This window comes from Patella vulgata, chromosome 6 (genome assembly GCF_932274485.2).
Source record: "Patella vulgata chromosome 6, xgPatVulg1.2, whole genome shotgun sequence".
Lineage (NCBI taxonomy): Eukaryota > Metazoa > Mollusca > Gastropoda > Patellidae > Patella > Patella vulgata.
Window position 1 is genome coordinate 45,745,415 of NC_065884.2, and position 24,688 is coordinate 45,770,102.

The following is a 24,688-nucleotide window of genomic DNA, read 5'->3' on the forward strand; positions in this document are numbered from 1 at the left end:
GCGGTATTCCACTACTGATCATAAAATAAAAACCTATATTTCAAGTTCCGTCAAAATCAGATAAAAATTGTGACCTCTAGAGTGTTGACAAATAAATTGTGGACAGGGACAATATGAAAATGTGGATGTTTAAAAATTATGCGACAACCTTTGTTGACTGCTTGGACAACTTAGCTGCTGTGGGCGTATGCTTTGCTGTCTGGCAACCTATCTTTTGAAAGGAAGGGAAAGAGAAGAGACTAACACATGGTTCAATTTTCTTTCAATAATAAACTTGTGCGTAGGGGTCTTTAGCAGTGGGAGGAAACCAGAGGACCAGAGAAAACCCACCTGGTTGGACAGGCGACCCTACTCCTTGTCACATACACGGCAGTCAGCTCAATGATAGATCTTATGATAGAGCACCCCCACCCCCAGGAGAGAGAAGAGTTGGCATTATCCATCTGCCAAAACAAAAAATAAAAGATCTTGGTGTTCTTGAAAGTAAGAATACATATACCTAGATCACAACACTAATTGGCAGGTACAAATTGAGTTTACTCGATTCAAATAAACTCACAAACTGTTTCAAATGTGGGTGGCTTTGCAATATCAGTGAGAGGACAAAGTTAATACCTGAGACTGAAGAGTGCAAACATATCAGAAGTCTGTTTTGAAATAGGAAATATTACACGGTAATCGAGGATGATCTAGTCTACTGACAGGGTAAAATTTGTCTTCAGTCATAATGCAAATGAAGCTTCAGAATGTGTAATAAACGTTCTTGAAATGATTTTTACCTTTTCAAAGTGCTTCATGTTAAATAGTATTTTTGACACTCAAAATTCGTAAGTTTTATTTTAAGCTCTCATGAAATAAGGCACGACAAATTTCACAGTATCCTGGAGAATGAATGTAACAATGTCAGATCCAGAGCAAGTAAAAGTTACCAGAGGAAAATATGGTAGAAAGAAGAAAAGCCATGGAACATAGTAAATAGAGAGAGAGAGTAAATAGAGAGGTTCAATGTATCTGGTTGGACAGTAGAAGGGGTTTTTGGTTGGATAACTAAAATAAATAATAAAGATCTGGAGGTCCTGGTAATCTTAATAACAGGAGGTGCAATATTTATTTTTCTTAACATAAATTACTTTTTACACTTAGTTGTCAAAGCTAATAGCACTTTCTTGGAAATATATTCAATTTCCATTTTCAATAAATTTCAACTTTTTATAAATACTTTATTAATTTACATTAAATCAACAATTATAACCAAGAAACTAAATAGTTAAAAGATAACAGTTAAAATAACATTTCATATTTTTTTTTTTAAAGTCTTTTCCTTTTTGCAACAAGTATTTAAATATTAATAAAATTCAATACACTATCTCTGGCTAGTCAAAATTGTGATGTCATTACAACTTCGAATTAGTAATATATTCTATTTGGCATTTCTTGCCAAAAGTAACTTGTTTTTAATTGCATTTTTATAAGGCAAACAAATTTATAGTATTTTTTTTAACATTAACATGTTTGTTCTTTTTCTTGAAGAGACTTATCACAATGGACATTTGATATATACAAATGTTATAATCGCATATAATCATATATATATATATATATATAGCTCCAAAGGTACTTGTTTTACAAAAACTTAACAGTTCACTAAAACCCTTTTTTAAAATCAATAAGCGATTTAGTGCTTAAAATGCTGGTAGTAGGCCAGTTAACTTTTAAGGATGTGTAGACTCCAACTATATAATAATTTAATTTAGTTATCAAGTTTTTGTGAAACAGGTCAACAAACAAAACAGTTAAATTAAAACAGTGCTGGAGCCAGTTTTGTATTAATGATTATCTCTTCTAATCTGCTAACAATTCAACCAGGGACTGTTAGCAAATGTTTTTATTTTATATAGTATAATACAACAAAACAATAACATATGACTGGTCACCTGGGGTTAAAACACAGCACTGTACGGGTAAAGATAAATATGGTTATTTATTATTTGGGAAATTTGTAAACTAATATAAACATATTAAAAGCTGCATTTGAAACATCACATAGTTCTCCTAACATATAAAATATTTCAATTCAACCTACTCAATAATTACTACATTTGTCCATCTTATGAAAATGCATTCATCGATCAAGAATATGATAACAGATAACCTAATTATTTAATTCATTTCAAATCGACATGAAGATTTCATATACCACAAGTGGTTCCCATACAAGATACACCCACATTTTGCAATAGATGAACGGAGAACAAGGAAAATTATTAGGGTTCATCCTGTCATTGTTTCTCATGAATTAGAAAAATTTTGCCTACACAAAGTTGTCAGAAAAAAGCAGCAACTTTGAATTCATCCGTGATTATGGTGTAACCCAGATATATTGTGAACATTTTTTAAAATTAAATCATTTTAGAGGGCCCACAAGTTATAAACTCAATTCTTGTACCAACAGGGGCAATAATCCATTAAGTTACGGTCAGATACGCGCCAGAATTGAAAATCATTTGGGAAAAATATAAAAACATATTGGATAAAAATTCTGACCTGTAGAAATGTCCACAAACAAATGTGAATGGGCGTCCAGGCAGACATGGACGACAAACAATAGTCTACATGAAATTGTGGGCTTATAAAAATCATAACACTGAATTTGAATAATTACAGAATGTAATTTACTATCGATCTATCACAATGTATATAACTTTGACTTAGAAATAACAAAACACCGGATGTGGAAAAAAAACCAGTTCAGTATTAACAGATAAATTGGTGATAAATCTAACTGCATTACATATAATGGCAATGTATACATTCAACAAAGCTAAAAAGAATAAAATTATGATAAAATCTATTTATCATTCATAAAAAAATTTGAGTAGGAAAATATGAAAATAAGTTAAAAACAAAAATTATTAATTTTTTACACTAGGCAACAAGCCAACAAAGTTTCTTTTGTAGGGAAAGGGGGTATCAATGTTGACACAAATGTGATGTTGGAAATGAACCCTACATGAATATATCAAAATCTACATTAATTTAGAATGGCACTATATGCTTAGTCCACTACTTGGAAGAAAATTAACACTTTCAACCCAACATTTTACTAGCCTTGTTTTCTCCATTCAATACATTCTCATAGTTGCTATGACTTATTATAAGAGGACTTCTGTGCTACCTGGCTAAAATAATATATAATTCGTTAATCACTTTTATTCAGGTATGTAGGAGACAAAATATTAATGGAACATTTCAATAACACAGTCAAAACAATGTTAGGACGGCAACGAATGAAGAAAACCTGACTTTCAAAATGTATGTCCCCTTCAGTGACCAATCACATGATATTGTCATAAAACGCCTTCAGATATACATATCTTTTAGATTATATACCTGCGCAGGTCATACCACTGCAAGACAACACGACACTATAAGCACAAGGTTAAAAGCAGTGACTGATAATTTTCCAAACAATTTATGAAGCTCTGGGATCATTTCTTTCATAACTTTTCGAGAGAACCAATCTGATGGCTATATAATCATAAATAAGAGCCATCAGGTAATCTACAATACATATGTTAACGATTCAGTACATCTTGCAAAAAGGAGATGCCTTGTATTTTGTTTACAAAAATGTACAAATTTCCCAACTCCATCATCAACAACAAATACATCATAACAAAGATTCTGAGGAGCTAAAAACCTTGTGACTCCATAACCACACTATTTAAAACCATGTATCACTACTGAACTTATATTTAAACAATCACGGAAAACTTTCCACCAAGTCATCTGAAAATAATATGACTCAGAATTTTCAGGACGTCTTTCGACAAAGGAAATGTGCTTACTTAAATTTCTTTTTTTTTCTTTTTTTTTTTGTTTAAATTACTGATGATATGATAATCTTTATAAATATGAAATGGACATAAAACATGAAAAATATGATGATGCAAGCCATTTAAAGATTGATGTCTTTGAAATATTTATAACCCATAATTTATTAAACTTTTTCTTAAACTCAATGGGCATCACAGATAAGAGTGTTCGTACAAGTTAGCCAGAAGCACTATAAGTACCAGACTAAACTTTTTCTTGCTAATTTCACAATAACATGGTTTATCATGACAATCTCAATGGTCCAATCAAAGGAGCAATCCATTGACAGTTTCAGTTAATCTTCATTAATCTTCCTCTTTCTAAAATAAAGTTCACTTTCGTCATAAAGCACAGTTCATCATCTCACAGTACAATGTTTTTTTATCAAGCACATTCCCTCTGTCGTTTAAATCATATAGCCCAATGTGCTTATTGACTGTCCTGCCTCTCTGGTCGATCAGGCCTTTCTGACCTATCTGGACGATCACCTCGATCGCTTCCGCTTCGTTCTTGTTTATCCGACTTTTCGGAAAATTCTGAGAGTATGTCTCGAAATCTGGCCCAGGATCGCTCTGGAATGGTAATGGCTGTACGGAAATTGTTTCTAACCTGAAAGATTAAATACATATAGATCACAAACTGAAAATTGTCTCCATCTAGTTTTTCTTAGAACACTTGGCTCAACTAAAATGTCCAGGATCAGACCTCTGGTCTGAGCCAAGAAAAAACAGGCATTTTAACTCAATTTCGCAGTTACTGCAACAGAAATGCCGACCATGGTTTATGGTCGGTCTAGACGTTTGGTTTTTATAAAGCTCTGCCCCATGCTAACGTTTAGTATACGAAACATGTGGATTTAGCTGTTCAAGTTATCAAAATTCATTGAAAATCAATAAACTGTTCATCTCAAGACCTTAAATGCTGTGTATCAATCTTAAGTCAATCAGATGATAACTTTGGTCTCTAGAGCATCCACAAGATTTTTCAAAGTGATCATGGGACATAACTCTGGTAGTAATTATCGGAAAGTTCAGTAACATAATTACACAAAAGAACATTTACTGCTAAGGTTATTCCGTGTGATAAACAATTTGATGCTAGATGCTTTATTAAAATGCAAGCAATCACTGGGCTTCTTCGTCTCACTACCTTAAACACTGTGTTTAAATTTAAAGTCAATCGGATATTAACTTCAGCCTCTTAGAACGTCCACAAGATTTTTCAAGTGATCAAGGGCCGTAACATAGGCAGTAATTATTGAAAATCAATAGGCTTCTTCGTCTCATGACCTCAAACACTGTGTACAAATTTAAGTTAATCGGATATTAACATTAGCCTCTACAGCGTACAAAAGATTTTTTCAAAATGATCAAGGGTCAAAGCTCTGGCAGTCATCATCGGAAATCATTGAAAATTAATAGATTTCATCTCATGACCTTAAACACTGTGTTTAGCCTACCAACTTTAGCCTTAAAAGCGTCCACAAGCAATTGTGGATACCGGACTGCTGGACGGACAGAGGCGACGACAATATACAACCAGATTTCAATGTGGGAGTATAAAAAGAGAAAGAGTTTAACTTTCACATTGTTATTTTAATAATGGAGCCATGGTTGCTAATTGAGGAAGATGCTGGCTCACTAGCTTGGAGATTGCGGGTTCGCTCCCGGTATTGGCCAAGCAAGTTCAGGCTTTTCCAGCTTGGTTTCCCCTTGTCAGTAGTGCAGGACGGAGAGCCCCTGACGAGGACAGCTGTCTAGCGGTCAGTATTGTACGAAAAAACGACATCCCGTGTACATATTGACAAGTACGTAATAGATCCCATGGCAGTTGGAATTCGATATGAGTGGGCTGTAGTGCCCGCTGTCCGGGCAAAAATTTCCCTCATAAAACACTGTATGCCGTATGCCTCTCTCATTAGCCTAGTCAAAGCAGAACAGTAGAACATTAAACCCCATTTTATTTCAATAAAATACTTGCACGTAAGGGTCTTTAGAAGTGGGAGGAAACCGTACCTTTATCTCATACTTATCCCAAAATAAATAGACAACACTCATTAATTACTTGCATTTTTATACAGCATCTAGCATCAAATTGTTTATTAAACGTAATAACCTTAGCAGTTGATGTTCTTTTGTGAAATTATGTTACACCTTTTTCAGTCAGATGCAGTGATGGGCCATATGGTCAATTATCTTAATTGTAAAGCCCCAATATTAAAGTTAACGTTACCTCTGATATGCGCATGTACACCCCTCTGCGATTTGAACCAACATCAAAATAAAACATTTTGTTTTCTACTCTCATTGAACGACTTTCTGGCAAATCACTTTGTGGCTCTGTTGGAGAGAAAAAAGTAATGAACAATAGAAGAAATCTAAATTACAAGGAAAACTTAACTAGCACTGTGACTAAGCTTCCTTTATTTTTTTTTCTCAAATACAGTATTTAAATTGATAAAGTATTACCATTACGAAAAATGATAGTCTTTAATTACCTTGATCATCTGTGCCAAATTCATCCAATAGTTCAGTTAGGGCATCTCTAAATTCAATCATCCCTTGGGCAGGAATAGCGATTTGGGATCTTGGACCACCTCGAGGTATGGTTTGTGAAACCTTAAGGATAAATGGAATGATTAGTGTTCACATATATACCAAGCCTTAAATCAGTTTCGCACATTTATTGTCACTAAATAAATGGTCATGTTGTACTTAATAAGCTATGACCATTTAACCATCGATAAATAATAGACTATATGGTTTAATTTTATTTCAATAATTCGCTTGCGCGTAGGGGTTTTTAGCAGTGGGAGGAAACCCGAGGACCCGGGGAAAACCCACGGGGTTGGACAGGCAACCCTACTCCTTGTCACGTACAACCGGGGATTCAAAACCACGCCAGTTGACTCAATGACAGGCCTTATGATACAGCACGCCAAGCTAACCATTCGGCCATCCAACCCCCCTTGCCTAACTGGAGTGTTTCAGAAATATTATTTGAACTTAACAAAAAGATACCGCTTCTAACGGCATAGTTAATGATAAAGCAATTTAAAAAATAAAACACAAATCCTAAAGCTGCTGCAATAACCAAACATAACGCTAACGCTACAATATACGTCCACATTCCAATTCTGCTTTGATTGACAAGGTACTTTGTCAAGAAGGCTAGGCTTTTGGTTTGTTTAGCGTTGAGGGTCGTGCATCAACATCAATAGTTCCTGTCCTTAGAGTATAACTTATTAATAAGTATACCAAGATAATGCATTCAGAATTGTGCCTTTCACATTCCAAAGGCAAAAAGTGGGCGTGACTCTGCTCCTGGGGGTTGAGACATTCACCAAAATCAATAGTGGACTCCCTAAGGCAATAAGGAATACATATGCCAAGTACCGAGCGGCTTCATTAAGAATTGCGACCTGGGAGTCGGCTAAGCAGTTATCCTGAGGCTATAAGGAATACATAACCCAAGTTTAAAGACGATCCATTAAGAAATGTGCACTACACGACGTAAAGAGAATCCTAATGCAGCAATACACCTTAGCAGCAATATACAGTCCATATTGTTGCTTTGATCGATATGATTATTAATCAATTATTAATAATAAATTTGGGACTAAATTTTAATGACGAATGACACCCAAACAAATAACCGGTATAAATGCTTGTAACACTTTTATTAATTTTCTCTGGTTACAAAGCGTTCTGAAACGTCAACAAATAACCGGCATAAATGCTTCTAACACTTATTAATTTTCTCTGGTTACAAAGCGTTCTGAAAAATAAGTTTAACAAAGGCTATCAGAAAACACTCACAAAAACCCGAATTTTACATGGGAGACAACTCTTTAAAGCATATCACGCCGAATTTTACATGGGAGACAACTCTTTAAAGCATATCACGCCAGTTTGACATTGTTAGACGGAGTTATCTCCTCCGAACCAAGTGAAACCGAAGTCTGAAATTAAATCCCAATCTGACAAAAGTACTTAATATTCTTAAAAGACAAATTATTAATAATAAATTTGGTACTAAATTATAATAACGAATGACACCCAAACATAAGACTTTTTAAAAATGTACATCCTGAAAACGCACATGTACTTGCAGTTACATGAATTTATAATTTATTTAGTGTGAGAGAGAGAGAGAGAGAGAGAGAGACATTGTCATTGCAGTACCAAAAGGTCTTTAGCAGTGGGAGGAAAGGGGGAGAAAACGGTGGTTTGAAACGTCAACAAATAACCGGTATAAATACTTCTAACACTTACAAAGCGTTCTGAAAAATAAGTTGAACAAAGGCTCTCAGAAACCACTCACAAAAACCCGAATGTTACATGGGTGACAACTATTTAAAGCATATCACGTCAGTTTGACATTGTTAAATGGAGTTGGACATTGTTAAATGGAGTTATCTCCCCAAAATCGGGCATGCACCCAAAAGAAAAGGGACCAACCTCAGGGTATAAGGAATATGTATTTTAAGTTTCAAGATGATCGATTTAGAATTGTGGCCTGTAGGCGACACACAAAAAGAAAATTGGCATGGCTCTGCCCCTGGGGGTTGGGCATGTAGGGCCTACTCCAAATGATAAGGATGTTCCAAATGATAGGAATGTTCCTTAGGGTACAAAGAATAAGTATATAAAGTGTGGCTCTGCCCCTGGGGGTTGGGCATGTACCCCAAACGATAGGGATGTTCCTTAGGGTACAAAGAATGTGTATGCAAGATTATAAGTTAAGAAATGTGGCCTGTAGACGACAAACAAACAAATACTAGAAATGGGCGTGGCTCTGCCCCTGGGGGTCGGGCATGCACCAAAAACAATAGGGATCTTCCTTGGGGTATAAGGAATAAGTATACCAAGTTTGAAGAAAATCCAGTAAGAATTGCGCCCTGTAGGCGACACAAAGACACACGAAAAGAAAATGGGAAATGGGCGTGGCTCTGCCCCTGGGGGTTGGGCATGTACCCCAAACGATAGGGATGTTCCTTAGGGTACAAAGAATGTGTATGCAAGATTATAAGTTAAGAAATGTGGCCTGTAGACGACAAACAAACAAATACTAGAAATGGGCGTGGCTCTGCCCCTGGGGGTCGGGCATGCACCAAAAACAATAGGGATCTTCCTTGGGGTATAAGGAATAAGTATACCAAGTTTGAAGAAAATCCAGTAAGAATTGCGCCCTGTAGGCGACACAAAGACACACGAAAAGAAAATGGGCGTGGCTCTGCCCCTGGGGGTTGGGCATGCACCCCAAACGATAGGGATGTTCCTTAGGGTACAAAGAATGTGTATGCAAAGTTTCAAGATTATTAGTTAAGAAATGTGGCCTGTAGACGACAAACAAACAAATACTAGAAATGGGCGTGGCTCTGCCCCGGGGGGTCGGGCATGCACCAAAAACAATAGGGATCTTCCTTGGGGTATAAGGAATAAGTATACCAAGTTTGAAGAAAATCCATGAAGAATTGCGCCCTGTAGGCGAACCACAGACACACACACACACACACACACACACACACACACATACATACATACACACACACACACACACAGACAGGGGCGACGGCATAATACGTTCACATTATGAATGTGGACGTATAAAAAGCTTAATATTACTGCCATTCAGAATCGTCAACAATAAATTTTTTACAGCTGTAATAGTTGATAAGATGTAGAGAATTTCACGTGCAATGGCTATTTATAGACCCATAGACTCTTGCGCCAAGTGTTATCTTACTGCGTGCCTCACCAGAAATCACTTTGAGACAAGCCACTGAAGCGTGCACATTCGCAATATCGAGTTCAACTTTCAGTAGGGGAAATTTTGCTGCATGGGGCACTCTAACACTGGATACTTAATACTGAAACAAAATTATTGTTGGAAAGATGTTAATAAGAAATGAAATCAATGTTCAAATTCCAACATAGAAATACTATTGCACAGGAATCATTTAATTCATACTATTAAGATATATCAAGAACTTACTCTAAGAAACCTTCCTCTTTGATTTTCTTTAAGATCCAGATAGTAACGACGATTATCTTTTACTATTAATTCACTTTTTAGCTTTCCATCTTCTGGTGGATTTTCTGTGTTTGTCGGACCTGAAAAAATATAAATATATTTTATTTTACTGTAATCCTGAATCAATTCATAATTAATGGACAAGCTATTCCTGTACACCATCATAAAATAAATATTAAGCTGTTTTGTCTGGATGGTTTCATATAAGAATTCTTTGTTTGTACCAGCATTATTTACTCAAAAATACTGTCAAGAACTCCAACACAAGCAGGTGAATATCAACAAGCTAGATTCATATTCCAAAGTTCCTTGGATAATATTTGGATTTTGATCAGAGACTACGAGTTACCTGACCAGCCAATTCAGGGATATGGTTGATGGATTGACTTATCAATATGCCACTTTGATTGACATGAGAAAGTTTTTTTATTCAGATAACCTTTCTAGTTTGAACTCATGAATCCATAATTTATTGACATTAATCATATATCATATGTGTAAGGTATTTTTTTTATACTGAAATGTTGAATTTCCAAACGTACGCCTATGGCAGCTAAGTCATTCGAACAGTCCATAAAGGTCGTCGCATACCTATCTTTAGGTAAATAAGAGAGCAAAATTGTTATAAACTGTATGATATCATTTCCTCATTTACAAGATGAGCTTACAAATAATTATCAGAAATTGTCATAATTGATATTAAGCGTAATAATCAAAAAGAATAGGAATATCATTTTGATGAATTTTACTGTTAAAGCATTGAGAAGTTTCTACAAAATGTGCAAGGGCCATAAATTTGAAATAAGGGCCATAACTCAAAAAGTAGTTAAATTCTAAAAGATTGTATATGATAAATGTGCTTATAAATTATGGGCCTTGGTTGGACAAAGTAAACGGCAATATGCGACCATATTTCATTGTGAAGGTATTACATCTGTAGGGCTTTCATTAATCTCTGCATTATTTTATAGCTCATAAAAGGCTGTCATGGTGTTTTATTGCATTTTACCTTTAATTTCTTTGAAATGCACTACAGTTTTAGTTCTTTGTTCATATTTAGTGTGTGAATCAAAATTTTGCCCTAGAATATGTGAATTCACTTTGAAATAGTGTTGTCATGATTACAAAATTCTTGAATCGGTTAATCGGCTACCCAAAAATCGTATCGGTGCCGATTAATCTGATGCCATATAAATTCTATAATAATTTAAAATAAATGTTTCTTTCATTGGCTAATGCCATTAGTTGTTGATAAACAGATGACACATTAATAAATTGCATTGATCTTTTTTAAAAGTATCGTGCAATCAAACTGATTAAAACTATACAATAAGTTTCATCTCTTTATCAGATAGAATCAAAGTCAAAGAAATTGCTTGGCTCTGCTTATAAATCTTTAGCGGGAAATGTTAATCATTGAACTCGTCAAGACATTCACCTAATGAACATCTAAATCAAGTTTAAACCTATCTCAATTAAAAGCAGAGTTGTTATGTTCCAAAGTCATGACCAATCAAACTGCGTATCGCACCTTAGCCCAAGCAGAAAGGTCTCATCATAAAACTTAGTCACGGTAATGATATAATGAATCAATACTCAGATTTTCATCGCTCTCACTTAATTATAACCAAAGTTATCGTGCCAAAAAGCTTCAATCAATCAAATTGCTTATCTCTCCTTACCGTAAGCAGACAATGTTCATCATAGAACTCCATCAATGCATTCACCTAATGAACACTTACACCAAGTTTAAACATTCTACCTCAATTGGAAGGAGAGTTATTATTTGTGTTCCAAAGTCTTGACCAATCAAACTGCTTATTGCTCTGCTTATCCTCAGCAGAAAATGTTCATTGTCGAACTTAGTCAAAGTTTTGATCTGATGAAACTATACACCAAGTTTCATCACTGTCACTTAATTAGAACTAAGTTATCATATCTCAAAGCATCAACCAATCTAATGGCTTATTTCTGCTTACCTAATAAACACCTACACCAAGTTTGAACATTCTAGCTTAATTAGAAGTAAGAGTTATTGTGTCCCAAAAAGTGTGACAGACAGACAGACCCATTTTAATAGTCCCCTGCTTTCTTCGAAAGGCGGATGGCGGGGGACGAAAAGAAAAAATCTATTTTAATTATATCAAAGGTCTATCAATTTAGACGTTAAGTTTGGAATCCCCATGTAGCCCATGGCTAAAAATAATACAGTGACCTCACTGACATCGCATGCTGACAAAATCTGACGCGTTTTCATTGGTCAATATGGATTAGAAAGTGATATAATTTTGACGTTCAACATGTTGATTGACAGCATTGGAATCTCCAGCAGAAGTGTGTGCACAGCAACAGTGACAATCGAAGAACAGCAAAACCTTTCAGTTTCACAGCGCCTGTTTTAACAATAAATATTGACCCAAAAAGCAACGAGTTTGGTAACAACTATCCATTGAATGATGTGCAGGAACGACTATCTACGCGCACGAAAGGCAGGGGACAAACTTTTTTTTTCTTTTAAACAGCAAATGTTTGCTATATATAAATTCATAGATTGCAACAGCATACATGTATGTTAACGTTATCTAGTGACTAAATACATTTATAAGCTTACAAGGTTAAAAGCTAAAAACTACAAACAAAAACAAAGTTATCAGACCATGCATATGTGCAAAATTCTAGTGTATATGATGATAATGAATTGTCCAATGAAAATATATTGTTAGCAAATTAATCCACATGCAAAGATATGAAGCTCAATAAATTCCAAAAAAGAAAATCCAGAATTTCAACCTTAATCATTTTGCCACATCCAGAAAATGAACACAACAACCGAGGAGCTAGGACAATTCCGTGGTGTAAGACAGGGTGAGTTAGTATACAATAATAGAAGCCAAAATTCCAACATGCCCCAAATATATCTAAAAAAAATATCTACATGTAAATGTATGATAGATAATATATGGTGGAAAACTAAACAGTATAAAAGAATTATACGGCTAAAGTGACCATTCACCAAAGGGGGGATTAAAACATGGTACTTTTATTAGACAGTGTTTATTTTAGCAAGCATAGGTAGAATTACGTGTTAATGATAGTGTTGACTTACTTTCATTGTCTCCGCCCTCTTCTGAAATAACAGATTAATACGCATCAATAATGTCGATTTATTTGTAATTTTAAATTGGTGTGTGATGGTACATGGGTACTTCTAAGCTAAATGGTAACAAGAGTTGGACAATATACTTACAAGGAAGACAGGATGTTAAGTGTAGTGTAGATCAGAAATATTGATTTTTTATTTCCAAGGGCAAGTTTTCTACTACTCAATTCTGACCTTTAAAAGTTAAAGACCTTAAACTTGTTTAATAAGTTTTTGAAGGTGTTATATTTAACTAAACTTTGGACTTTCGTACCTTAAGACTATTATTATTATATTACGACTGAGCATTTTCACATAACCAATCAACTAAAAGATTACTTTATAAACATATTCTATACTGGTAAAACAAATAGTTTTAAATTGGCATCAACCATTCATAATTTTTATGTTGAAGTTGGACCTAATCATATTGTGCTATTGTAATCTAGGATCATTAGAATGATTTCTCCACTTGGCATATGCTTATCCAAAGTCAACAAATTGTAGTATTGTAACAATCATTTATCAGGTTACTAGCATGAAAAGCTTCAAGTACAAATGCCCAGAATTGCTACTGCATTTGAAAATTTTGCAAAAAATTACCTGTACATCATAACTAAAAAGAATCATTTTCAATAAAACAATTTTTACTATTACCTGTGAACAATTAACCAATAGCTCAGAAGGACCCATAAGGAAGTCAATTTGTACTGTGTTAATGGCAATTTTAAACTTATAATATGTACTACTACATGTACCGGATTACAAAATAACAATCATAATAAGCTTAACCATAATAGCATGGAAACTGATAATCAAAACTGAAATTCTGGATTATCAAAAATTGAGAAACATACGACTGATAAAATACTGACTACAGGTCATGCTTTAATTTAATATGAACAGACATAATTTTAGGAAGGAAATACACTTTTTTTGAAGAAAAATAAAAGCATGATGAAGATTTAAAGAAAACATGATGTTGGTGTGGAATGTCCTAAAACTTACCCAATGATGCATAATGTTCTGTGAAATCTGTCAAATAGTCTCTGAACTCTGCTGCGGAGGACATAGCGAGAAGGAGGCGACTTTTCTTCCCTCCGGCACCTACCTATTATCAAAATACAAAATGTTACAATTCTAGAGAACTGAAACACAATTTATAGGGATGGGTTAATTAACTGTGGCATGAACCCAATTTGCTAATTATAATAAACAATTTCAAAAGCATCCTGTTATTCCATAAATAAACGTGGCTGCATTTAGGCATGTATAACAATACCTAGCACCTCATCTTATTTTAAGTACCAGTAACATTCTTCCTACCTCTGCCACTTTGATGAAGCGGCCACGTCTGTTCTGCTTCACATCCAGGTAAAATCTCTTGGACTGAATGTGCAAAGTTCTAGTGGCCAACTCCTGTTCAACAGACCCTGAATATACAAAAATGAAAAAATAGTTAAATCTATTGCACACATACATTATTGAATACAATGGACTTAGGTTTTACATTACCACTAAGTCTTAACTGCACCATAGTTATTTATATAATGGTAAATTTTAACCTGAATTTATTATCGCATAAGAATTAAGAATAGTCATTTAAGCTTACTTCTGTGAAGATTTGAATAATTGTTTTTAAAGGACTTAGAAATACAGATTGTTCACAAACCAAAATTACTTAAATGCAATGCCTAATGTGCAACAGACAAAAATGAATGCAAAAACACAAAAAAAATGAATTCTGGCAATAATGAACAATTTAATTTTAATTTGAAGAATTTAAAAATTCATAGCGCTATTAATTTACAATTGCAAATTAAATGCCAAAAGCAAATGGAATCACTAAATATAGAGACTGCAATTGATGGAGCAAATTTATTTTAACCCGATCTCATAAATTCACTACCGCCACCGTTATATTTAATTAAAGCTTCTCATTTTGAGCAATTTATTTCAAGTGGTTTATTTTTTTTTAAAAAAAGTTATATTTGAGTTTTCCTCATAATTTTATGCAATAGAGCAGCCATTTGTTTCTTCTCATTAATCTTTCAAATTGTAATCACGATGGCATCAATAAGTAATTCCATTTGACAAATTCATATAAAACAGAAACTCTGACAAAGTGTTTTATTTGTTTTATAGTTATACATCATCTATGCATTATGTTTTTTCCAAAAGCTACCTTACAAAATATGTGTATACTATAATTTAAATAAATTTTAAGAATAAGCGTACACATCAAAGATGCATAAAAATATACAATACATAATGTGAGCTTATGCAAAAAATTTGTTTCTGTAACAATAGTGAAATTAAGACTTTATCGAGCCTTTCAGCATCGACAATTTTATTACGGCAAGTAATTAAAATTGATGCGTTATCAGATCTACATTATTCACTGCCAGTACAAAAAGAGAAGAAAAAAAATGAAGCAAAAATATAGGGTAAATGTGAAAAGAATTGTTAGAAGACAATTTAATTAGTTGTATGGTAACTAAATTACATTGTCGAATTAAGATGCATAGGGCATGAATTATATATAAAAATTATTATTGATTGGATTGAATACACTATTGTACAGTACAATAAATAGACCGAAAAGTCCTATCACAAATCACTAAGTCAGTGGTCAGCAATGTATGTCAATTTCAAATTGTTGCACAGTAAACTTCCAATTATAAATTTAGTTGTTTACTAGTTTTACTACACCAAAGTGATCAATGAAATCCAAAGATAGGTTGCCAGGCAACGAAACATACACCCACAGCAGCTAACAATTGTCTGGGCAGTCAACATGAGTTGTCGCATATTTTTACTTTTGTTGGTAATGAAATAAATCGCTGAAATAAACACTTCAAGTAACTTGTATTCCATATAATTGTGTCATGTGTTATTGGTAATGAAACATTTATATTAATACACTAAAATATGATTAAGAGTAACAACTCACTAAGTAATTATCAGAAAGTCATTAGAATTTGTTTGGCCCATGCTAAAGTTTAGTATACAAAATATTTAATACCATGGATTTAGCTGTTCAAGCTTCCAAAAATCATTGAAAATCAATATACTTGCTTGTCTCAAAACCTTAAACTCTGTGTATCAATCTAAAGTCAATCGAAACGATTATATATATAGGCGTAAACACGGTGTATAAATATAAAATCAATCAGATGAGAACTATAGTCTCTAAAGCATCCACAAGATTTTTCAAAGTGATTAAGAGCCATAACTCAGGCAGTAAATATCAGAAATAGGTGAAAATCAATAGGCTCCTTCGTCTCATGGTCTTCAACACTGTGTATAAATTTAAAATCAATCGGATATTAACTTTAGCCCCTAGAGCGTCAATTGTGGACGTCCGACCGGCTGACTGATGGACGGAGGCAACGACAATATATGACAACATTTCAATGTGGGCGTATAAAAATGTTTGGGAATTTGTTTTCTTAAATTTATTTACCGATGTTTATTATAATTTAAGTAGTTCTTAAAACAATTTTCTGTATTTTGACTAAGGGCGTTCTAAGCGCAGGTGCACTACGCGAGCCATGGGTAATCCGCCACTGACAATTTATATCTAAACAGTCTTTTATTTTAAAAATAATAAAAGATGAACAAAAAGGACAAAGAACAGTCTACCCAAACCATCAAATATCAAGAATTTAAAAAAGTTAAAAATAATCAACTTACTTCCACTATCTGAATGATCATCTGAAATAACATGTGAATTACATTAAATTAAAAGTAAATTATTACAAAACAGACAACAAAAAATACAAGATACAAAAAGTACAAATGCAAAGGAATTTTCTCTCTCTAGCTATACAATAAATAATGAAAACATATGGCACTAAAATCACAGGCACTTATAAAAAAATGAAAATCTTTCAAACATAAAAAAAGGTGGGGTATACATGTAAGTCTATTACATACATAATTACATAAGGGAGATAATCATATTTAGGGTCAGATACCTGTTCAAGCTTCTTTGTCAGTAATAGTGACTTCGCGGATGGTTGACAAAATACAGGGTCAATAATCTTTGATCTGCCCCCTTTCTCAAGTCAAAAAACCATGAGTTTTCGGCCAAAACCATGGAATTATTTGATGACCAGTTTATATTTTTGTGGTGGAAAATGTCTTGTTTGAAAGTACAATGACTATACAAAACAGGCGTTTAAAAATTTGTTGACTGAACAGAGTTGACATCTACGAAAATTTCAGAGAAAGGGAGATGGTATAAATCTGTTTCTTACATTTTAGTATTTTTAACCAACTGAGAATTGGTTTCAGGCATGTTATTTGTGCTTAAATTTTGATTACCGGTATATAAATATGAATGTAATAAGACTTTAACCTTAATATTAGTCTCTGCTTAATGTTATTTTCCAAAAATTTTACATGTTACAATTTTTACAATTCGTGGCAGTAATTGCTAAGTGGAGTTTTGAACACTTGAATGATAGATAGTATACTTTGTTTCTTAAACCTAAAAACTAATTAGAAAGTAAAAGAAGTCATTGATTGATTTTTTTAGGCTATATTTTTATTCAATTACAATCCTAGTCAATCACTTTATGTGTTATTAACATATCTTTAGATAATATCTAAGTAGATCTAAAGAATATAAAATATTAATCTGAGAAAGAAAAGTCTTGAATCAATTGTTAAACAGACACAAAATTAGTTTATTTCCTTATTAGATTAGATAAGCTTAACAGTTCAAGGAACTGTAACTACCATACTGTGTTTTTATTACTTCATGACAGACAATAACACAATTCAACAAACTGCTCAACAGTTCAAGTCTTTTTCCAAAGGATGTCACTTCACACTTTTTTGGACAGGAACTCGTACAAACTGACCGTTAAAAGTTAACAAGATTTTGATTAAACGAATTTCAATAGGGCTCTGCCAACATGTAATGATTCTCAACTTCCACACCCAATGTATAGCGGTTAATTTAAAGGACAATATTGGTGTCAGGCATGTCACATATATATGTGATAGAACTGGTTAAATAGATTAGAATGGTTCAGCGATACTTTGATTTAATCAAATATGGAGGACCGTGACTTAGCTTCGATCAACCAGTACGGTGGTTGAAATTATTGCACAAGTCTGTCAAACCTTCAAAGGCTAATATCTTCGCTTGCAACACAGTAATTTGACTGAAATTTCCAAATTATTCATTTTACATCATCTACTTTCGAACTATTATAGCAAGAATGGCTAGTTCTTTATCTAAATCTTACATAATGTATCTTTAAACTTGAAATGCATGTTTATAACCCAAAAGATCTTGGTTCCTTTCAATATTCGCGCATATCAGAACATAACTTCCTGAATTATGGCCCTTGATTGTATGAAAAATCCTGTTTTTACCTTGTGGTCCCTCTAGAGGTAGATGTAACAATTTCTATCCAAGTTAAAAAAATGTTTAAATATATCACTGTTATACACTTATTTTCCAAGTTCAAATTTGCGTACAAAATGGCCACCCATCGTACGCAAATAGTGTAAATACATGGTATATCAAGGTTGTAGACCCTCTAAGAGGACATAATTTAGATCCGATTTTGATGAAACTTGAAATACATGTTTATAACCCAAAGATCTTGGTTCCTTTCGATATCCGTGCATATCAGATCGTAACATCCTGAATAATTGTCCTTGATTGTACGAAAAATCACGTTTTAGCTTGATATTTGTGCATATTGGATCGTAACTTCCTGAATTATGGCCCTTGATTGTACGAAAAATCATGTTTTTAGCGTGTGGTTCCTCTAGAGCTCATAATTACAACAGCAGAGTTCGAATTTCGTGAAAATGAGACCAAAACTGCCAGACAAATGGCAGCCCCTTGTACGCAAATAGTGTAAATATATGGCATATCAAAGTTGTGGACCCTCTAGAAGTCACAATTTTGATCTAATTTTGATGAAGCTTGAAATACATCTTTACAACCAAAAGATCTTGATTCCTGTCGATATTCGCACATATCGGATCGTAACTTCCTGAATTATGGCCCTTGATTGTATGCAAAATCTCATCTTCAGGCCTTCACGTAAAAGGTGCGCGATCGCTCACGCTCTCCTGGATGTCAGTCGAGGTGCGCTTTTTATAGCTCTCCTCAATGTCTAATTTGACTCCCCTCAAAGAAGATAATCAGGAAAAATATACTGGTAACGAAAAACACTGTCAATATCATATCGACAATAACAGTCATACCTTAGTGAGAATCGGCCATCCGGTTCATAATCCGAGTAATTAGCACATTTAACGGTAATTTTGATAATTCGGCAAAAAAACACAAGCTTGCTGGTTATTCATAACAGGTCCAGTAAGTTTCCTTTGTAATAATAAACCATGTGGCGAAGGAAGACATCTCGCTCCGCATGGATTGTAAATCTTGTGATAGACAAAAACATTAATTTGTGTTTTAAATACGAAGAAATGTGATGGTGTCATATCAGCTTATTTTTGCCATAGTAGATAAATCCTAATTTCGATCGACTGATATCCGTTTATCCATCAAATAAACGAAGACAATAGTCTATTCAGGAATATTACTGACTTGAACTTGATGAAGTCAGATATTAATCTCTGGACTTTATAACAAATGCTAACAAAGCTCTCCTCAAGAGATTCAGGAGAATGATTTCCCCTTTTTCCAATTTTTGACTTCCCAGGAATTTATTCGCGTGAAGGCCTGCTTTTTGTTTAGTTTGTTCTCTATCCATCTCTTGCAAAATATGGGCGTATCTGCCTGCCAGAGGCTGGTCCCTTATCTAGTGACATTCAATTACTTTTTTGAATTATCAGATATCCTTTATTGTCCTTTAACCCTTAACCGGTCATTGTCGACTCTAGTCCCCACAACGTTAAACAGCTAAGTGGTCACGGTTGACTAAAGTCGACCACAGCAAGAACCTTTTTTATAAGCCGCATTTGAGTATTTAGTTTCGTATTTAATTGATATGGCCACGCATGCATGTCAGACAGGAACTTGTCTTGTCAAGGGCATTATTGAGAAAAACATGTCTTTGTTCAACATTTTTTTACGAAAAACGTAATTTAACGGTGTCGGGAACGTTAAAGACGCTCGAAGTGGTTGAAATACTTATGAATTATTCCGAATCGGATTATATCGATGACACCGATTCTGAAGACGATATTTATGATGAAAAGGATTTAGAATGATTTGGAAATTATAGAACAACTTATCCCCAGCAACTTTTTTATTGGTGTCAAGAGTCTATCACTTATAATTATTCGGCAGTAGTCGGTTGAAATAGGCATACAAAATATTTCACGTCAGCCTTTATTTAGCCTGACCACTTGACGTCATAACGTCAAAATGACGTCGACCGGTTAAGGGTTAACAATGTGTGTTTGCCAATGGGACAGTGCGATTTGCCTGTCAATTTTGATTTGAGAACAAGCTGTGTGACAGGTTTCAAAACTTTGTATTCTTTGGTAATATTAAATATTTTTGGATCATATATGGTGTTGAAGACGTCTTTACCTCAATAGACCATAAACCTTCTCTCGAGTTAAAAAAAAATGTGCACTGCATTGTAAGTATACATGTATGTTTACGTGTAACATTTCCATACGACTTGTTCTTCCAGATGTTGTATTGATAAACAATAGGAAGATTTGAGTATAAATGAAGCGGTCATAAGATTGATTATAAATAAAGAGACAGCAAAATAAAATAACAACGAACGAAACTTTGTAAAGATTTACCAGTATCAGCACTTGACTATGTATTATTGAGATACATACATTTGAAATTTGCATGAAGACAACTAAAATACATCAAATTTCAAATAACTGATTTTTTGCTTTTCACAGCTTCCATTGGACAATAGTTATTTTTGTCTTACCAATAAAATAACAACTCCTTCAGTTTAACAAATATTTGTAATATAGAAGATAATGCAGACATTGTTCAAAAAGTAAAACTGGGAAAGTTTATAAATTTAGAGGAGCTAACTTCTGGTACAGTATTTGCTGAAATAATCAAAAATAAAAAGAATCCCAATTAAAATTCGTCCTTGATTGTCTGCAGAGAACACTAGAGGACAAATTTTTTAATCCTTTATAATTATATCTTTGTAAATACCGTACCGAAATGAATGAACCATTTTCATGGTCCTTTTAGAGATGTAACTTTTTACAAAGGATCAAAAGACCTTTAGTGACAAGTTTAATGGTTGCATTTGTTAAAAACACTGCACTGACAGTTTAGTTTTTATATGTCAATGTGGAAACTTACTATCACTTTGTATATCTATCCATATTACAGATCACTAATTTAAAATGAACCCTATTATTGGTATTCATTGCTTTTACAAAGTTACAGGACTGTTTTTTTTTTTACGAGGAACATCGGAAACTAGTCGCACAACAACTTTCTCAGAGTTACTGCTCCTGTCACTGAAACCTTGAAGACGATCAAGGTGAGAGTTTTTTTTAGGAAAACTTTCTGGGTTTTTATTCTTACATTCTTGTTCCACAAGGTTTGAAAACTGGGGTGAACCAGCATTTTAATGAATTACATTTGAACTTGGGTGGATTCTAATATGAAAATGCACAACCGGTACTTTTAAAAATGGATGATTGTAAATCGTTTGAAAGACTAACTTCTCAATTCTGAAAGTAAAACCAGATCATGACGATAACATGAGAGAATGAGGTTTTCATGATTAGATAAATGCTCCATGCCACAGATCAAACACGAACCAAGCTTGACATCTGACTATAAGTCACTGGAACCAGTAGAAGTACCATTTGATTTGGTTAAATAAGGTAAAAAAATCCTCCAGAAGCCAGTTTCTGTTGAGAGGATTCTCATAATTACAAAAATCAATAGACATGTGGGTATGCTAATAAAAATCACTAAGTGCATTATTAAAATTCATTAAAATAAATTATTAAAATTAAAACTCAATTTACAAAAACTGATATAATATTCAGTGTGATACTTAATTTACTAAATTATGTTTTTCATTCTTGCCTTACAAAACTGTTTTATTACTAAACGGTTCAAAACCGCCATTCTGAGTGCCAGTATGAAAATGGTTTACGAATAAGCTTACAAATAGTATTGGAATAACAATTGTAAAATCTAACGAATCAACTAAGTACATGTACAACCATTTTCAGCTCTGTCCACCGGCCATTTTTTAGGGACATGTACAGTGAAGATCAAGTTTAGTGTTTTAAAAAATGTGATAACTGATTCTAATATCGTTTGGATTACTCTAATCAGTATGCACACACATCAGTTCATTAGTCTAACTTGCCCTGTTCCTATAAACATTATTATTATAATAAACATTAGGATTAATTATGCCTCTTGACGTCTAGAAATGTTATAAATTAAAATACAAGCAGAAATAACTGAATACGACAGATTTAGTTCCATTTTACCGACTACCTATGCAGTTATTTTTCCAGAAATTCCATAGTGCACAGATGCTTATTTGGTAGAAAATAGTAACATTGCTTGTCGCTCCTGAAAAATTCTAAACACTTTCAGAGTTACAAGCCTTTACTGATCGTTTAATTACGTCATATTCCTTATTATTAGAAGACACATTTGCTAAATATCAAGTATCTTGTGCTATGCATATTATAAGTTTCAATAAGAAAAAAGGTAGCCACCTTGCTATTTCAAAATTATGATGAGGATTCATTGATTGATACTGAAGAATATTGAGTATGTCTCTAAGTATTGTGGTGAACTGACAATTATATTCAGTCTAAAACTAAAATACATTTTCACAATACTACTTTGTACCTATGAAACCAATTTTGTCCTCTAGCTTGTTTAGCTTGATTTTTGACTCGACACTTGAATTCTAACTTCTAAGGGAAACAACTTGTTGCACAGTTCATGTTGACCTATAAATTTTTGACAGCTTGCACTTCCTGTATGTATAGCAACACCGTACAGAAGCACGAATATACATAGGGGGATTGTTGTTACAAATTAAGTGAAATAATATAAACTGGATGTTGAAAATAAAGAAAATGTATTTAAATGCCAAACTCAAAGATTCGTGCAATTGTGTACCTCTTATCAAGCATTTTCCTAGAAATTGACGGTTCACACGCCATGTTGAATTTCAGCTGACCACCTTACGATGCGCACAACATTTCTGTTACGATTTTTGCATATTCCATGTCACGTATGAACTCGTAAACGCCTTAAAATGCTGTTGCGATTAAAGGAAACCTCAACTCGTTTGATAACCATCGGTAATTTGCTTGTACAATAGTATTTTACACGGCAAAGCAAAGCGATAGCCTAACTCGGCCACTAAAACTGAAGGAAAACATGGACACTTGTCAAACGCATTCATGACGAAGCCACAGCAGAAACAACAACTTTAGGATATAGCATGCAGTAAAATTGTCAGTGAATAATGTTTTCCCAAATGTAAAGAAAAAAAACCTGTGCCTTGTGCCTGCGACTGTTGCTGTTCGTCTCCACTCTCACGATCCGACATGGTGCAACCCTTCCTAAGCAGATCCAAAGCCTCCTTCTAAACCTCATGAATAATTCATGAGGTCATACATATCTCGTGCTGTCATGTCGTGTGGATGCTTCTTAGAAGTACCGAAATGAAAAGGCTGAATGCATTTAATTTGATTGCATTATTTTAATCTGGTGATGAAAAGGAAATATTTTATTTTCATTTTAGTAAGTTCTATAAGCAATTTTACCTAAAACGGTAAAGGTATACTTTTTGTTGAGCAGAACAGAAGATATTTCACATGACTGTTTCATTGGCGGAACGGCGCGCCCTCGTGACGTCAGTCGGGTTATGTTTTGAAAATATATTTTATAAACAATAAATAATAAGGCTAAGATAAAATATCATAATCTTATGTATTCACTGTTCATGTCATCTCATGCAGAAAGATATCGCAATTCGAAATCTACATGGAATTTCAAAATTGTTTTATTGCACAAGTACTAAGTAAATAGCCTACCGGTGGTTAAAATAGGCGAAATATAGCAAAGTGTTAAGTCAGTTAACTTAAGTGTTGTGTCTTTGAAAGGCATTTAGTGAAAGTGATATAATAACAGACAGCTTTATGGATGACATTCACTAGGTTTATTAACTGCATTGCTTGATAACGGTGAGAGCAACCTCATTGAAACGTTGCAGTTAATAAACCTAGTGAATGTCATCCATAAAGCTGTCTGTTATAACTTAAGTGTTATATATCTAATCGAACATGGAAATTGTTTTAGTAGTAAAAGGTACTAAGTAAATAGCCTACTGGTAGTATTGTTGCCTAATACTAATAGGTGAAACATATCCTTGCCCGCTTTCACGTAGATGGAAGGGAATCAAAATATAACAGGCCCACTGTAACAATTTTGAGATAGAGGAACCAACACTAATCAATGGGGAATCGTTTGAAATGACTAAGTCCCATTAAACGAGGTTAAATTTTAAGGCCTTTTATAAAGTCCTATTACAACATTCTGCATTTTGAAAACAAAAATATTAAATGGGAAACACTGTTACCGGGAGTATTAACCTTTCCACCTCCCTAAAAACAATATTATTATTTAAGCCAGGTGGCTAATATTTAATATATAGA

The 24,688-nt window shown here is 33.8% G+C and overlaps 1 protein-coding gene across 7 annotated transcripts; it reads right to left on the bottom strand.

Moving 5' to 3' along the window:
• Nucleotides 1-1,068: 1,068 nt before the first annotated feature.
• Nucleotides 1,069-23,667, bottom strand: LOC126823714 (transcriptional activator protein Pur-beta). 7 transcript variants are annotated; one of them, XM_050552679.2, is made up of 9 exons: nucleotides 23,532-23,667; nucleotides 16,748-16,768; nucleotides 14,378-14,484; nucleotides 14,060-14,162; nucleotides 13,019-13,039; nucleotides 9,874-9,992; nucleotides 6,374-6,494; nucleotides 6,109-6,215; nucleotides 1,069-4,485 (listed from the first exon to the last, which is right to left on the bottom strand). In XM_050552679.2, the coding sequence occupies exons 1-9, from the start codon at nucleotides 23,578-23,580 to the stop codon at nucleotides 4,306-4,308; spliced, it is 828 nt and encodes a 275-aa protein (XP_050408636.1). In that variant the 5' UTR covers nucleotides 23,581-23,667; the 3' UTR covers nucleotides 1,069-4,305. The 7 variants fall into 7 exon arrangements, with proteins under 7 accessions (XP_050408636.1, XP_050408635.1, XP_050408634.1 ...); XM_050552678.2 differs by having other exon boundaries at nucleotides 13,019-13,036; nucleotides 23,526-23,659; XM_050552677.2 differs by having other exon boundaries at nucleotides 23,526-23,658.
• Nucleotides 23,668-24,688: the final 1,021 nt, after the last annotated feature.

Excerpts from the sequence above, each read along its gene's own strand:
- LOC126823714 (XM_050552677.2), bottom strand. The coding sequence starts at position 23,580 with ATGTCGGATCGTGAGAGTGGAGACGAACAGCAACAGTCGCAGGCACAA. Across the intron at positions 14,485-16,747 it reads TGATCATTCAGATAGTGGAA|GGTCTGTTGAACAGGAGTTG; the intron begins GTAAGTTGATTA and ends TTGTATATTCAG. Across the intron at positions 6,495-9,873 it reads AAAGAGGAAGGTTTCTTAGA|GTTTCACAAACCATACCTCG; the intron begins GTAAGTTCTTGA and ends TTTATCCTTAAG.